Source organism: Musca domestica, unplaced genomic scaffold (assembly GCF_030504385.1).
Source record: "Musca domestica strain aabys unplaced genomic scaffold, Musca_domestica.polishedcontigs.V.1.1 2, whole genome shotgun sequence".
NCBI lineage: Eukaryota > Metazoa > Arthropoda > Insecta > Diptera > Muscidae > Musca > Musca domestica.
The window spans coordinates 18063804-18079064 of record NW_026712249.1 but is presented as its reverse complement, the minus strand read 5'-3'; the positions used below and the strand labels follow the sequence as shown (position 1 = coordinate 18079064).

General features: G+C 36.1%; 2 protein-coding genes across 2 annotated transcripts in view; one reads left to right on the top strand and one right to left on the bottom strand.

Annotated features, from left to right (window-relative positions):
• Positions 1-1554, bottom strand: part of LOC101900906 (probable cytochrome P450 308a1) — a 29848-nt gene extending 28294 nt beyond the window's left edge. Inside the window, exons 1-3 of the mRNA XM_005183376.4 lie at positions 1290-1554; positions 966-1206; positions 784-879 (exon numbers count right to left, since the gene is read on the bottom strand). Coding sequence (XP_005183433.2) covers positions 784-879; positions 966-1206; positions 1290-1468 — 516 coding nt within the window. The 5' untranslated portion in view covers positions 1469-1554. The remainder of the gene's footprint in view (positions 1-783; positions 880-965; positions 1207-1289) is intronic.
• LOC101901086 (uncharacterized) overlaps positions 1-11359 on the top strand; it is a gene marked incomplete at its 5' end in the record, with an annotated part of 109298 nt that extends 97939 nt beyond the window's left edge. The window contains 2 exons of the mRNA XM_059121702.1: positions 5820-6402; positions 10275-11359. Of these exons, the coding sequence (XP_058977685.1) occupies positions 5820-6402; positions 10275-10722 (1031 nt within the window). The remainder of the gene's footprint in view (positions 1-5819; positions 6403-10274) is intronic.
• Between the last annotated feature and the right edge of the window lie 3902 nt (positions 11360-15261).

The window sequence follows — 15261 nt, the reverse complement described above, 5'->3', positions numbered from 1 at the left end:
TTTAGCGACAACATTCAACGAAATTGTTTAAAATTTGATATTTGAAGTTAGAAATGGATACTACACCCTAAGACCTCCCTCCCTACATTCGGTATTTTGATGATTTTAGGTACAAAACCCACCGAAATTATGTGAGTTGTCGTATTTGAAGTTCGTATTGGATGCTACAGCCTGTGACAGAAAATTGTCTATGCTGGTCCAGGTCTTCGCACAGCTCCAATATAACGGTACCTCCTTATATACCATATTTTGATGATTTTAGCTTCATCGTTTATTTCAAGTTTCGAATTTAAATATGGTAATGGCTTGTGACAAAAAATGCCTATGTAGGTCCACGTCGTATAGACCCCAATATAACGGCTATGTTCGGTATTTTTAAAATTTTAACAGAATTTTTTAAGGATTTTATTTTTTGAAAATTTCAAAATTTGTTTCCAAATGGTGGAGGGTATTCAAAGTTCAGTCCCGCCGAGCTTACTGCTTTTTAACTTGTTTATCTTATCGTATTATCTCTATACAATGGTTGATTCTCATGTAATACAATTGGAAAATTCTAGCCCAAATACAATATTGAAATTTTCATTGTATTTCGTACCCCGTGAAGTCTAAAATTCCCAGGATGACCCTAATAATAAGTTGCATAATTATAATAACTACTGGTCGCCCCATTGCAATAAACTGCCATTTTCGTCTTTTTCTTTTTTTTTTTCTTTTTCTACCCCTTTGCATGCCAAAAATTCCCAAAATAATACCATATTCATATATTGTAATTGCAATACTCACATCCTTTGCCTCGAAGCAATTAGTTTTCATATTTTCATTAACATGCGCCATCAATTTCCGGCAAACATTTTCAATATGTGGAAATGACGATTTCACCTGTCACGAACATCGAACGAAACGATCCAATTAATTGTGCATGTCATTTTAATGAACAAATTCCAACCCTCCCTTTGGCTACCTACCTTGTTCGGTGTAAAGATGGGTACCAGCTCATTACGCATTGTACGCCATTTTTCCCCCTTGGCTATGAACGGGTTGCAGGTCACAACTGGATCACGTTCGGGATTAACCCACAAGACATTATCTTGGAAATGTTGAAAATTACGTATCATCACCTCTTTTATCATCTCCGAACTGCGTAATAAAATTGCCGGTTCACCGAACAGGCGATAGATGCCAATGTAAGGTAATTCCGGATAAGCGCTGAAGACGAGAAAAATAAAATGGAATTAATTACTTCGTAAGTGTCCAACTCTTTAGGGGTGGGTTATCGGTGCCGGTCTCACTTGTAAATTTGCTGATAGACATCGCCATAATGTTGTCGTCCCGTAATAAAGGACCACATATTGCCAACCAAAGGCCAGCCACGAGGTCCTCGGACACCATGTCGCTGCCAATATGAGCCTTTCCAGGCAAAGTAGACAAAAATCGAAAGGAAAACACTTGCAATTAATAGCATCAACATTTTTATAGGAATTTTTCGAACAACTTATTGTTTGTATTTTTTGTTTTTATTTTAAATTCCGACAAGATCTTTACATTCGCACTGCCCGGTAACAACTGATAAAATGCCCACTTTGTAAGTCTATAATTTAATAAAGAAATAATAACAGATTACTGCGTTTCTCACGACAGCGTTCATGTTATCTCCCGTCATCAGACGGCGAAGTGCATACAAAACAAAACTGCACGCTGATAACTAGGCAGATAGTCTGGCCTGGCCTGGCCTGGCAAGCCCGTCTGTCTAACTGTCTATCAATAATTTTCCTCTGGCCGCAGCAAATTATTGTTGTAATGCAAGGCATATTAAAAAAATCATCAAAGAGTGACATCTGTTTTGAATTGGCCAATATAATCTAAATTGTAATTGTAATTGCCGTCGCGGTGTGTATTCATAAAGTAATTTACTGTCACACTTTAGCCGCTGGCATGCAATCGGGAAGTGTGAGATGTATAGTGAGTGTATTTGGAATTTGCAGCATTCATTGAAATAAATCAACTACAAATTATGAAGTTATTGTTCGGCGACAAACAAAGATAACTGTTTTAAAACGTTGTGTAGTTTCATTGGAAAATTATTCTTCTCATTTCGTGTTCATTGCAAGCCGAAGGGCGCCATTCGACAAAATATATAATATTTTTCTTTGCACGACATCACTGACGTCACGTTGATCAAATAAGTTTTAAAAGGTGAGCCCCTTATCAGAGTTTGGTGGTGGAGAGGGGAGGATTCTGTATGACCTATACGTTGAAAATAATAATACAAAGAAAAATGAATTACTTTTTATATTTGTGCTTTTGTTTGTAAAATGGAAAAGGAAGCAAGATAGACCATAGTTAATTTTGAGGATCTTCGTAGAATCATTTTCTGAGTCGATTTTTGTATGTCAGTTCGTCCGTCCATGTATTCTTGTGAAAAAAAAATGCACGTCGCATTTATTGTCCGATTGAAATGAAATTTTCCAAACAATATCTGTTTGGCTCAAAGACGAACCCTATTGAAATTGAAGATAACCGGTCTAAATTTAAATAAAGTTCCCATACATATAGAATTTGCCTTATAAAACCAAATTAGGCCTAGAAACAAGTGTGTCAAATTTGGTGGAAATCGGTTCAGATATAGCTACATTTTCCAATTATATTCTTTATCCGATTTGTTAAAATTTTCCTCCACATCCGTAGTATGCACTCCTTAAGAATGATATTGTGAGAAATATATCAAATACAGCTCAGAAATATCTTTGCGAAAATTTATCGAGATCGGTTCAGTTTTTGATATAGTTTCCATATATATATTTAATTAGCGTTGAAGCAAGGACCACAAAACTGTTAAAAACGGTTCGGATATAAATATGGCTCCCATATATATTTCATCCGATTTGGACTTTAAGTCCCTCACATTTGTAGTACGCACTCCACAACAATGATATTTGATACCAGATATCTTATTGAGCTCGAAAATACCTTTGCCAAATTTTATTGAAGTCGGTTAAGATTTTTACATATATCCTTAATCCGATTTCAAGTTTACTATGCAAATACAGGGTGATATAAAAAACTGCAATATAATCAAACGCCATAATTTGTTTCTATTTTTTAATTTTATTTAATGAAAGCCAAAAATTTCGGAAATAGCATCAAATTTTAGAATAAGTTTAGATTTGTTCGCATTGGTCACCTTCGGCACGAATAATGGCCTTCAAAGTGTCAATGGAACCGCCACACGCTGTCCGAATGTTGCTCTGCTGTATTTTGGCCTATTCCCGGCGAAGCGCTTGCTTGAGGCGATCGACACTTTGGTATTTTATAGTGCCAAACTTGCTTACCAAAATACTCCAGACACAATAGTCCACCGGATTGGTATCCGAAGATTTTGGTGGCCATTGTGCGCTGGAAATGAATGGTCGATTAATACGAGCGGCGAGCGACCATCAGCCTACACAATCACCATGGCTGGCGCTTGAGTTCTGGTGGCCAACCGAAGGTGCACATTTTCAGCTGACCTCTGTGGCAAGTAAACACGATCATTTTGTTTGTTTACAAACTTCTTGACAACGAATGTTTTCTCATCGGAGAGGAGAAAACCAAATTCGGCAGTTCACCAGTTTCGGCCAAGCGAGTCTACTTCATTTCTGTTGCGGTGTAAGTTCTTCCTCCATTTGGAATTTCAATGGCTTTACCCCGAGCTCATTTTTCAATATTTGCCGAATGGAATATTGCGATATGTTTAGCTCACGAGCCATTTTTCGGCCACTGCGACGCGGGTTTCAATCAAGTGGCTTCTTTACCCTTCAAACCGTTTCTGCTAATGTTGCTGTTTTCTTTCGTCTATTTCCTTGACATCGGGCTAGGCTACCAGTAACGAGCGATAGAGCGATGATACGAGCCACAAAATATTTATTCACATTTAAGTACTGGAGTGCTCTAACGATAGCCACTTGTGGTTATCCAGCAAAATATAAAGAAATCACACTATCACGCTTGAATTCCATTACAAATCACTTTTTTTCAGGAAAATTCTCATCGAAATGCTTTTGTACGCTTGTAAACAATATAATGAGCTATCAATGGAATAATTATAACAGCTGTCGGACGAGTGGCTTAGAAATGACAGTAGTCTGTAGTTGGTTGCAATTTTTCATCTCACCCTGTTTGTTATTGATCAGCATAAATTTCTATGTCGATTTAGCTATGTGCGTCCGTCTGCCGGTCTGTGGAAATTAGCTTCTGAACGAAATGAAGTAGGTTAATAAAAAAAGTCCTCAATTTCCTGTGTATTATGTCTGCAGGACTTTTGGTATTCAAACTGGGCCATGTAGGTCTATGCTTTGGTATAGCCACCCTAATAATGGTATCTCCCTTTTTCGGCATTTTGGTGATTTAAGCTACATTCGAAATTTGCCTATGATATTCAGTATTTAGATGATTTTAGCAACACTATTCACCAGAATTGTTTAAAATTTTGTATTTGTTGTTCGTAATGGATATTACAGCCTTAGACAGAAAACTGTCTGTACAGGTCCGAGTCATCGTATAGCCCCATATAACGGTACCTCCCGATATTCGGTATTTTGATGATTTTAGCGACATTATTCACCGATTTTTTTCCAGATTCTCATTTTATTATTGTAATGGCTTATGACAAAGGTTGTCTATGCAGATCAACGTCGTCGTATAGAATCTAATATAAAGGCTATATTCAGTATTTTTAAGATTTTAAAAGGATTTTGAATGCATTTTATTTTTTTGAAATTTGCCAAATTCGTTCCAAATGGTGGAGGGTATTCAAAGTTCGGCCCAACCGAGCATACAACTGTTTACCTGTTTTTTTTTTACAAACAGGTCGCATTTATTGTCTGATTGAAATTACTTTTCCTACATCTCATTTGGGCTAAGGATGGACCCTATCGAAATTGGCGAAAAAGGGTCCAAATTTAGATATAGCCCCTTATATATATTTTCGACCGATTTCTATTTTATTGTGCTCTATATGTGTAACACTCGTCCAAACAGCATGTTATTCAAATTTGATGGAAATCGATTCAGACATAGCTATAACTCTCAATTATATGTTTCATCCGATTTGTTTGTTATATGCACTCCAGAACATCTCTGAAATATCTCTGCCGAATTTTATCGTGATCGCTTCAGATTTAGATATTCTCGAAGTCATATTATGAACTCTATGGCAAAGTTATTTGGTACGAATCACAGTTGAATATACATCCCATATACGATTTCCCTATGATTCCAAAATATAACTGCTCTAAAGCTAATATTGGTACGATCCAAATCACAGAAATTCTCAATATAAACGTTTATTACATGTAGCCCCGCCCGACTTTTGACTTTTGATTAAAACTTAATTTCTCTTGTTTTTTTTTTTTTTTTTTTTTTGATAATCTAGGCCTTCAAAATATTTTCCTATTATCCTTCCATTGCCAATAATGTGGATATTCCCTCAAATCAATTTTCTTTGCAAAGGGTAGGTCATCAATATTCAATATTTCATGAAATCAAAAATCCAAAAAAAATCATAACAACGCATTTATCGCAGAATTTCAATATTAACTGTCCAACTGTCTTCGATTTCATCCTTCATCATTTGCATTCATTAGAAACCCATTTCGGGTTATAAATTTGCCTCTAAATAGCCCATGAATCTTTGATAAACCACATTTTAGCTTAAGCACTGCCAATTCGAATGAAAACAAATTCAACAAAATTTCCATTTAAATTACCATTGCAGCGCAGAGGAGCAATGTTAATTTTATTCGATCTTCTTCTTACTCTTTTCCTTCTTCTTTTTATTGCAGATAACTTTTCACGCTTTTGTTGTGGCAAACGGCCCACAAACTCGTCAGCGAGCAGCACCAACAATGGTCGACGCCATCTCTATTGCATGCGCTTTGCCACGCTGCGGGCAGTGCCTCCGGACAATGATTCAATAAATGCAACCTCAAGTCATTGTACATCGGAATGTTGCAGCAGCAGTAGTTGTAGTGGTGGCGGTGGTGTCGGCAGTGGTGTTGGTGTCGGCTCTGGCCTTGGAGCGGCCGCTAACAATACCATTGGACCCTTGGGTTGCTGTGGCACCAGCTCAGCCCCCAGCAACGTGGCCAATTTGCCCTCAACCTCCGCATCTTCGTTAGTGGCTTCATCATCGGCCACGTACTCCTCGTATCGCTATCAAATGCATCAGCAACACTACCATCATTATCAGCATCATCCCTACAATGGCATGCGAAATAATTACGTTCAACAAGTAAGCCATTCGGATCTGTATGGCAGCAGCAGCAAAGGGGGTGAGATTTTGGTGGGGGCAGCTGGTGGCGGTGTTAAAAAGTTTTTCAGCAGCAGTAAACGTAATTTACGATCTTCCGATTCAGTATTAAGAAGGTAGGTAGCTGAGCATGAAATTGCTCATATAAATACGAATAGTGAGCAGAATTGTTTTTAAAGCATACTTTAAGGAGTTGTGGAAATGACTTGAATAGTCTCAAACGTTTAATGATGGCAACTTGGATAAAGAGGGCTTGGATGCTACATTGTTTTACAATGTTGGGAATTTGTCGTGAAGAGATGTTGTGTGTATGTAGTTAGTGGAGTATATAAAAGGGAATAATACGAATAATTTAGTTTACGCTATTAAATTGTAAGCCATCATAGCGGGGAATGTGCTGTGACGAAAACACTTCTACATAGTAAATCGAAATTAGGTTTAGCCAAGGTAATAAGTAGATACTATGGTACAAGAATTGAATCTTTTGCCTAAGCCAATCTGTGAAGGGGGGTAATATAAGTATGACTGAGCCAAAAATTTGCCGAGCTTGAATAGATTTGGATGCTTATTTCGTGTTTTACGAGAGTCGTGAATATTAAAAAATTTTAACCTTAGTGGTAGAGGTACCAGAAGGAGTGCACCTATATATACCATCATCCCAAGAGATCTTTTGTTAATGGAAATATTGAGAAATTACGAGTTTGAAATGAATCGGAATCTCATTTCCCGTTATACGAGCTTCATGGCTGTTCAAAATTTTGACCCATTCTGGGGGGAAGTATCAGAAGGAGTCGACCGATATCTGCTATTTTTACAAGATATCGTGGGTTGATAGAAATATTGGGATGTGTAAACTTTGAAGACAACCGGAATCTTATTTCACATATTATAAGAGTGACATTTATTAAAAAAAATTGTACCCGTTGTGAAGGGAGGTACCAGAAGGAGTGGATCGATATATCCCATCTTTACAGTAGATCTTGTGTAGATAGAAATACTCAGATGTGCGTAGTTTAAAAGGAATTCAATACTTATTTCGCGTTTTATGAGCTTCATGGCTATTCAAAATTTTGACCCGTTGTGGGGGGGGGGTCTGTGCCAAAAGGAGTGGACCGATATATCCCATCTTCAGCACAGATCTTGGATTAATAGAAGTATTGAGATGTGCGGAGTTTGAATGAAATCTGATGCTCATTTCGCGTTTTACGTGCTCCATGGCTATTCAAAATTTTGACCCTTTGTGGGAGAGGTACCAGAAGGAGAGGGCCGATATATTCCATCTTCCCAGCAGATCTTGTGTTAATAGAAATATTATGGTGTGCCAAGTTTGGGAGGAATCGGATGATTATTTCGGGTTTTCCAAGTTTCGTGGTTATTCAAATTTTTGACCCGTCGTGTGGTAGGTACCGGAGGTAGTGCTTTTTGTGGGGGGAGCTACCAGAATGAGTGGACTGATATAACCCATCTCCGAACTCGAACTAATTTTGATAATATGTTTGGACCGAATCAGATAAACCCTTCGAGAGTTATCGTGTGCACCAGCCAGACAGACAGACGGACGGATACCCTAGATCGATACCAAACATCGTAAAGCGGTTTGGTTCCAAAGAGACCTAGGGTCTAAAACCGTTATGTCCATCTCGTATGTTATGAACGTATTAAATGATAGCCATATAGCTGAGGTACAAAAATAACCCAAAATGTGAAACCCATATTATCATTTAATTTGATTGGAAATTGTGACAAAATTTCGAAAATCGGGAGTTCGTTATATGGGGCTATAGCAAATAGGGGACCTGTAATGAATATTTATTAATTTTTTTTTTTTTTTTTTTTTTTTTGTGAGAGAACAGTCCTTTCGAGAACTACGAATATCAAGCTTTAGCTAATTTGCTTGAAAACTGTGGCAGAAATTTTTAAAATACCGAAAATCGGGAGATACTATATACGGGGCCTATACTAATTATTCGACCTGAGTCGAACATTTTTCGCAAGGAGACAACAAACCTTTCAAGAACTCCAAATGTCAAGTTTCAGTTAAGTTGGTTGGAAATTGTGGCAAAAACCTTCAAAATACAAAAAATCGGGAGGTACTGTTATATGGGGCTATACCAATTAGTGGACCTGTAGCGTATATTTTTCGCAAGGAGTTAACATACCTACCGAGAACCCCAATTGTCAAGTTTGTTTGAAAATTGTGGCAGAAACTTTCAAAAAACCGAAAATCGGGAGGTGTAATTATATGGGGGGGGGTACTATACCAACTAATGGGCTTGAATCGAACATTTTTCGAAAGGAGATAATAAAGCTACCAAGAGTCCCAAATGTCAAGTTTCATCTAATTTGGTTAGAAATTGTGGGAGAAACTTTAAAAATATCGAAAATCGGGAGGTAGCGTTACATGGTCAACTTGTGGACCTGTAGTGAATATTTTTTGCAAGGTGAGAATATACCTACTAAGAGCCCAAATTGCCAAGTTTTATCTAATTTGGTTAAAAATTGTGACATAAATCGTCAAAATACCTAAAATTGGGAGGCACTGTTATATGGGGGCTATAACAATTAGTTGACCGTTAGCGAAAATTTTTAGCAAGGAAAGAACAGACTTGCCGAGAACCCCAATTTCGAAGTTTCATCTAATTTGGTTGGAAATTGTGGCAGAAACGCTTAAAATACCGAAAATCGGGAGGCACAGTTATATGGGAGCCATACCAAAAATTGTGAACCTGAATTCAATATTTCTCGCAGGGAGAGAACGTACCTACCAAGAACCTCAATTATTAAATTTCATCTAATTTGGTAAGAAATTGTTGCAGAAACCTTCAAAATACCGAAAATCGGAAGGTTCTTGATTATATGTGGGCTATAGGCATTAGTGGACCTGAATCGATTTTTTTTTTTGCAAGAAAAGAACAGATATATCAAGAACCCTAAATGCCAAGTTTTATCTAATTTGGCTGGAAATTGTGGCAGAAACGCTTAAAATACCGAAAATCAAGAGGTACAGTTATATGGGAGCCATACCAAACCTGAATTGAATATCTCTCGCAGGGAGAGAACGTACCTACCAAGAACCTCAATTGCAAAGTTTTACCTATTTTTTGTTAAAAATTGTGGCAGAAACCTTCAAAATACCAAAAATCGGAAGGTACCGTTATATGGGGCCTATACAAAGACATAGGAAATTTTCCGTCAAAACAAATCATTAGCGAACTTTAAATAAAAAATTTGAAAATAAATTCGGTGAAAAGTGTAGCTAAAATCAACAAAATACCGACTAATAGGAGGTACCGTTATAAAGGGGTAATACAAAAACATGGACCTATATATACACAATTTTCTGTCAGTGAAGGTAGTATCCATTACAAACTTCAAATACCAAATTTGATGCCGTTCCGGTGAAAAATGTGACACAAATCAACAAAATACTGAATACTCCCGATATAGAGTCCATGCCTAAACATGAATGTGGGATTCATACCTAACCTTGGATCTATATGGACAGTTCTTGGCAAAGATGTTTCCTACACATAGGGAATACATACTCCCAATTTATAGCAAATTCAGTTTTAAATTGTGGCAAAAACAAGCAAAACACCTACAATTCGCCGGTATAGTTATATAGGGGCTATATAAAAATATGGGCATATATGTCACATTTTCAATACCAACAGAACTACGGACCTAAAATTCATCTCGACGAAAATTTATCAACCTACATCATTTCGTTCCGAAGCTAGAGTGATTTCCACAGACGAACAGATGGACGGACATTATGCTGATCGACAATACATATACTTTGGGGGTCTAAAATTCTTACTTTGAAGAGTTACAAACGGAATGACAAACTTAATATACCCTCCAAAATATGTATGGTAAAGGGTTTAAAAATCCCTTTAAATACCATTTAACTTAAAGCTCAAATCCCTTCTCTCCTTGAACAATAGTACTCACCAACCTTCTGTTCTCCTTTTTTCTTTTTTTGCAGAAACAACATGGCCAAAAATCTCGAAAGTAAAAAACGTGTCGTCAAAATGTTATCTGTATTGGTGTTGGAATTCTTCATCTGCTGGACGCCGCTGTATGTCATCAACACGGTGGCCATGTACATCGGTTCGGCCATATACGAATACATCGATTACAAATCGATAAGTGCATTACAGTTGCTCGCCTACTCATCGAGTTGCTGTAATCCGATCACCTACTGTTTCATGAATGCCAATTTTCGACGAGCTTTTCTCGACACATTCAAGGGTATGCAATGGTGTGGCATTATTGGCCGAGGTCGGGGCGGAGGTGGCGGCAGTGGTGGTGGCAAAAGATTTCGACGCAAGCGTTCACCGCCACAAAATGGAAATTTATGCTTGGCTGGTAATTCAAGTATCCGGGTAAACAGTTGTACCGTTCAAACAGTGATAGATAGTCCACGATTGTAGAGCAATCGCCGGCCCCGAAATGATGATGAGGGAAATTAATGGTGTGGTCTGGCTAAACAGGAAACTTTGCAATAAGGTTTGCAAGTTGGAACAAAAAACGCCGTAATATTCGAATTAATTGGATACTCAATACCTTGTTCTACTCCAGTTTCCATTCATGGCAAGGCAAAAGTGAACTCGAAACTCTTACACCAGAATTGATATTTGCATTTGAAACTATAGATATATTTATACAGAAATACATGCATACATACATACACACACACATTCATACCTTCATGTGTAGTAGTTGTGTTAGCCCCTAAGTGAAAGCAAAAGTATTTTCCAACGAATTGGAAGTCTTACTTCCGCATAAATGGTAACGGACTTTGTACAAAGCAAATGTAATTCTATATTAGATATTTGGTTTTTTAAGCTACTACCGAAATAAAGAAACAAACAAAGTTTTATGAAATTTAAATAGTTTTCAGAACAACCTGTAAGTGGAACAAACGATAAAGTCGAAACAACACCCGAACACACCCAAATGAACACATACAATTTAGTTTTGTAAGAAAATTCCATTTTTTTAATAAAAAAAATTGCAAGTAATGTTATGTGGTTCATTGGCGAACAAAATTCTCTAAGAGCCGACAACTGCATAAGTGTAAAATAATTAATTGTATTTTTCTCGAATTTTAATCTATTTTAATGTTAAAAAAAAGAAAATAAATGGATTGAAATTTTATTGGACATTTTGTTTATTGAATTTAAAATGGCAGGGCCTTAAATAACATTTTACTTATTTTTAAGGAAGGGGACAATAGGAACTTGATTATTTTTAGATCGAATACATTTTTTCTACTTTTTTTAGGAAATCTATCAAAATATATAAATTGGGAAAGTGTACCAGTAGTCGGCACTTTTAGAATTTTCAATGTTTCAATCTTTCAACATTCTGAGTGAAATCTTTTAATTGCAGAAAAATAAAGTGGTTCAGATTCCAAATTTTGTTTACTTTTCGAAATAATAAACAAAAATTAAATTAGTTTTTATTAAATTGGCAAAATTTGAAATTTTACTAAAATAGTAGTTTTTTTGCCAGTAGTCGGCACCATTTTCCAATCCTCGGTATGTCTATTTGCCAGTAGTCGGCATATAGTATTTCAGTAAAAAAAAATATTATTTTGTATTTTTTTTATTTCTAATAGTATAAAACAATGCTATATTACTAATTCACAGTTCAATTAATTAATTTCGTTTTTAAATAGTGTTTTATTTAATTATCATTCTAAACAAAATATAGGTAGAAAATCAAGAATAGTATGGTTACCTTCAGTAACGTATGGATTTTCAATTAAAATAAAAATGATATTAAATAAAAAAGAAAAAAGTACCTTTCTTATATTTAGAATTTGTGAATTGATGTCTATCCTTTCTTCAAATATGCCACCGCTATCTAAAACGTCAAATAGCTGATTTAAGAAACTTACTCAATTTAGAAAAGTTGATCAAAAAGCACAAAGAAACAACTGCCGACACAAAAATATTTTTTTATTTGTGTAGTTTTTGGATAATTTTTTAATAATTTTCTCAAGTTTTGGTGAAATGGGTCAAAAATTATATTTTTCTAGTAATCGGCACCCCCTGCCGACTACTGGCAAATCTCTTTTATACCCTCCACCATACTATGGAGGGTATATTAACTTTGTCATTCCGTTTGTAACTCCTCGAAATACTCATATCAGACCCAACAAAGTATATATATTCTTGATCAGCGTAAAATTCTAAGTCGATTTAGCGATGTCCGTCTGTCTGTCTGTCCGTCCGTCTGTCTGTCTGTCTGTCTGTCCGTCTGTCTGTCTGTCTGTTGTAATCACGCTATCTTTCGAATGAATTGAGATAGGTGGCTAAAATTTTGCACACATGTTTATTTTTCCAGTAGGCAGGTTAAGTTCGTAAATGGGCCATGTAGGTCCACGTTTTCATATAGCCCCCATATAACGGTACCTCCCTATATTCGGTATTTTGATGATTTTAGCGACATTATTCACGAGAATTGTTTCAAATTTGGTATTTGAAGTTCAAAATGGATACTACACCCTAAGACGGAAAATTATCCGTGCAGGTCCACGTCTTCGTATAGCCCCCATATAAAGGTACCTCCCGATATTCGGTATTTTGATGATTTTAGCGACATTATTCACGGGAATTGTTTCAAATTTGGTATTTGAAGTTCAAAATGGATACTACACCCTAAGACAGAAAATTGTCTGTGCAGGTCAACGTCTTCATATAGCCCCCATATAACGGTACCTCCCTATATTCGGTATTTTGATGATTTTAGCGACATTATTCACCGGAATTGTTTTAAAATTGGTATTTGAAGTTCGTTATGGGAACTACAGTCTGTGACAGAAAATTGTCTGTGCGGGTCCAGGTCTTCGGATAGCCCCCATATAACGGTACCTCCCTATATTCGGTATTTAGATGATTTTAGCTACATTATTCACCGTTTATTTCAAGTTTCGAATTTGAATATGGTAATGGCTTATGACAAACAATGCCTATGTATGTCCACGTCGTATAGACCCCAAAATAACGGCTATATTCGGTATTTTTAAAATTTTAACAGAATTTTTTAAGGATTTTATTTTTTGAAAATTTCCAAATTCGTTGCAAATGGTGGAGGGTATTAAAAGTTCGGCCCGGCCGAACTTACTGCTTTTTAACTTGTTTTCTGTTCCTATTGTCGGCATTAAATAATATAACAGATAAATGCTTGATTTGTAAATTGTTTAAGTTATAAAATAATCTTTAGACTGTTATTTACTTTAATAAAATATTTCTGATTCCAAAAGTATTAAATTTAATTTACTTAAATCGATTATTAAGTTGACACCACTACTATTTTTTTCTTTACAAACAAGCACTATCGCATGCGTTGGAAGACACTCACTGACGAAAACCGTTATTCTCTCGTAATAAATGATCGGAGCTTATTGTTCTTTTACAGAAAGAGAGCAAAAATCACTGTTGACGTTTTTTTGCAATTATTTCATTATTTGGTCAATTCTATTCTTAGTTATTAAAGTTTAAATTTTAAAAATTGCCGACTACTGGGACATGCCGAACTTATGCGCACTTACCCTATGTGGAAACCCACACAAAAGTTTTAAATGGAAAAATTCAAGGTTTGTATTATCTTAAAAAGATTAAAAAAACTGGACAAAAAAGTGAACTCGCCTCCAAACGGGACTACTTTTTCATATCTAGACTTTTTTAAAATGTTATAAAATTTTAGAATTTTCAATAAAATTTAAGTATCGTAGAAATACAACGATGTGTGAAGTTTAAACCTAACAATTGCAACAAAGTCAAACGCCATAATTTTTACATTTTTTTTTAATTTTATTTAATGAAAGTAAAAATGTCGGAAATAGCATCAAATTTTTAAATAAGTTTAGATTTGTTCGAATTGGTCATCTTTGGCACGAATTATGGCCTTCAAACGGCCATTGCAACCGTCACACGCTGCCCGAATGTTGCTCTGTAGTATTTCGACCCATTCCCGGCGAAGCGCTTGCTTGACGTGACCGACACTTTGGTATTTTTTAGTGCCAACCTTGCTTCTAGACTGAATTCGATCGAATATGCCAAAAATCCGGTTCATCTGGATGGATATTGGCTATTTGGTGCACAAGTAACCCGAAATCGGTTGAGGATATATATGGGAGCTATATCCAAATCAGAACCGATCTTGATAAAATTTGGCAGATGTATTTCCGAGCTCTATAAGATATCTGGTAAAAAAATATCATTGTTGCCGAATGCATATTACGCTTGTGAGGCACTTTAACCCTAAATCGGATAAAACATATATATGAGAGCTATAGCTGTACCTGACCGATTTACACAAAATTTGAAGTGCTGGTTTATGGGATTCAGTCGTAAATGCCAAAATTCAGTCCATTTGGGCTGACATTAGCCATTTGGTTCACAATAAATCTGATATTAGATAATGTTATGTTTGTATTTTCGAGCAGTATCTGATGCCCGATACCAAATATCATTCTTCTGGAATGCATATTACGCATTGGAGGGACTTAAAACCCCAAATCGGATGAAAAGATTCTGATGTACCAAAATACAATTCATTTGGACTTATATTGGTGGACAATTAACCCGAAATCGGTTGGAGATATGTGGGAGCTATATCTAGATCTTATCCGATTATCACCAATCTTAATACGGTTCGTCCTTGGACCAAACAAATATTGTTTGCAAGATTTCATCACAATCGGATAATAAATGTGAACTGCATTTTGTTAAACATTTATTATTTTTTAACTTTTATTAATTGTACCTTGGATCTGGCGATTTCCTATATCAATTTGCGCCTAAAAGTGTTCTGTGAATTTTAGTAGATAATGTGAGCTCATAGCGAAGATCCCCCTCTCACCATAATTCAAAGTTGTCCCTAACAGATCAATATGCGAGTTAAACTGTTATGAGTCCACCAGATATTAGCATGACACAAGATAAATTGTGGGAGAGGTA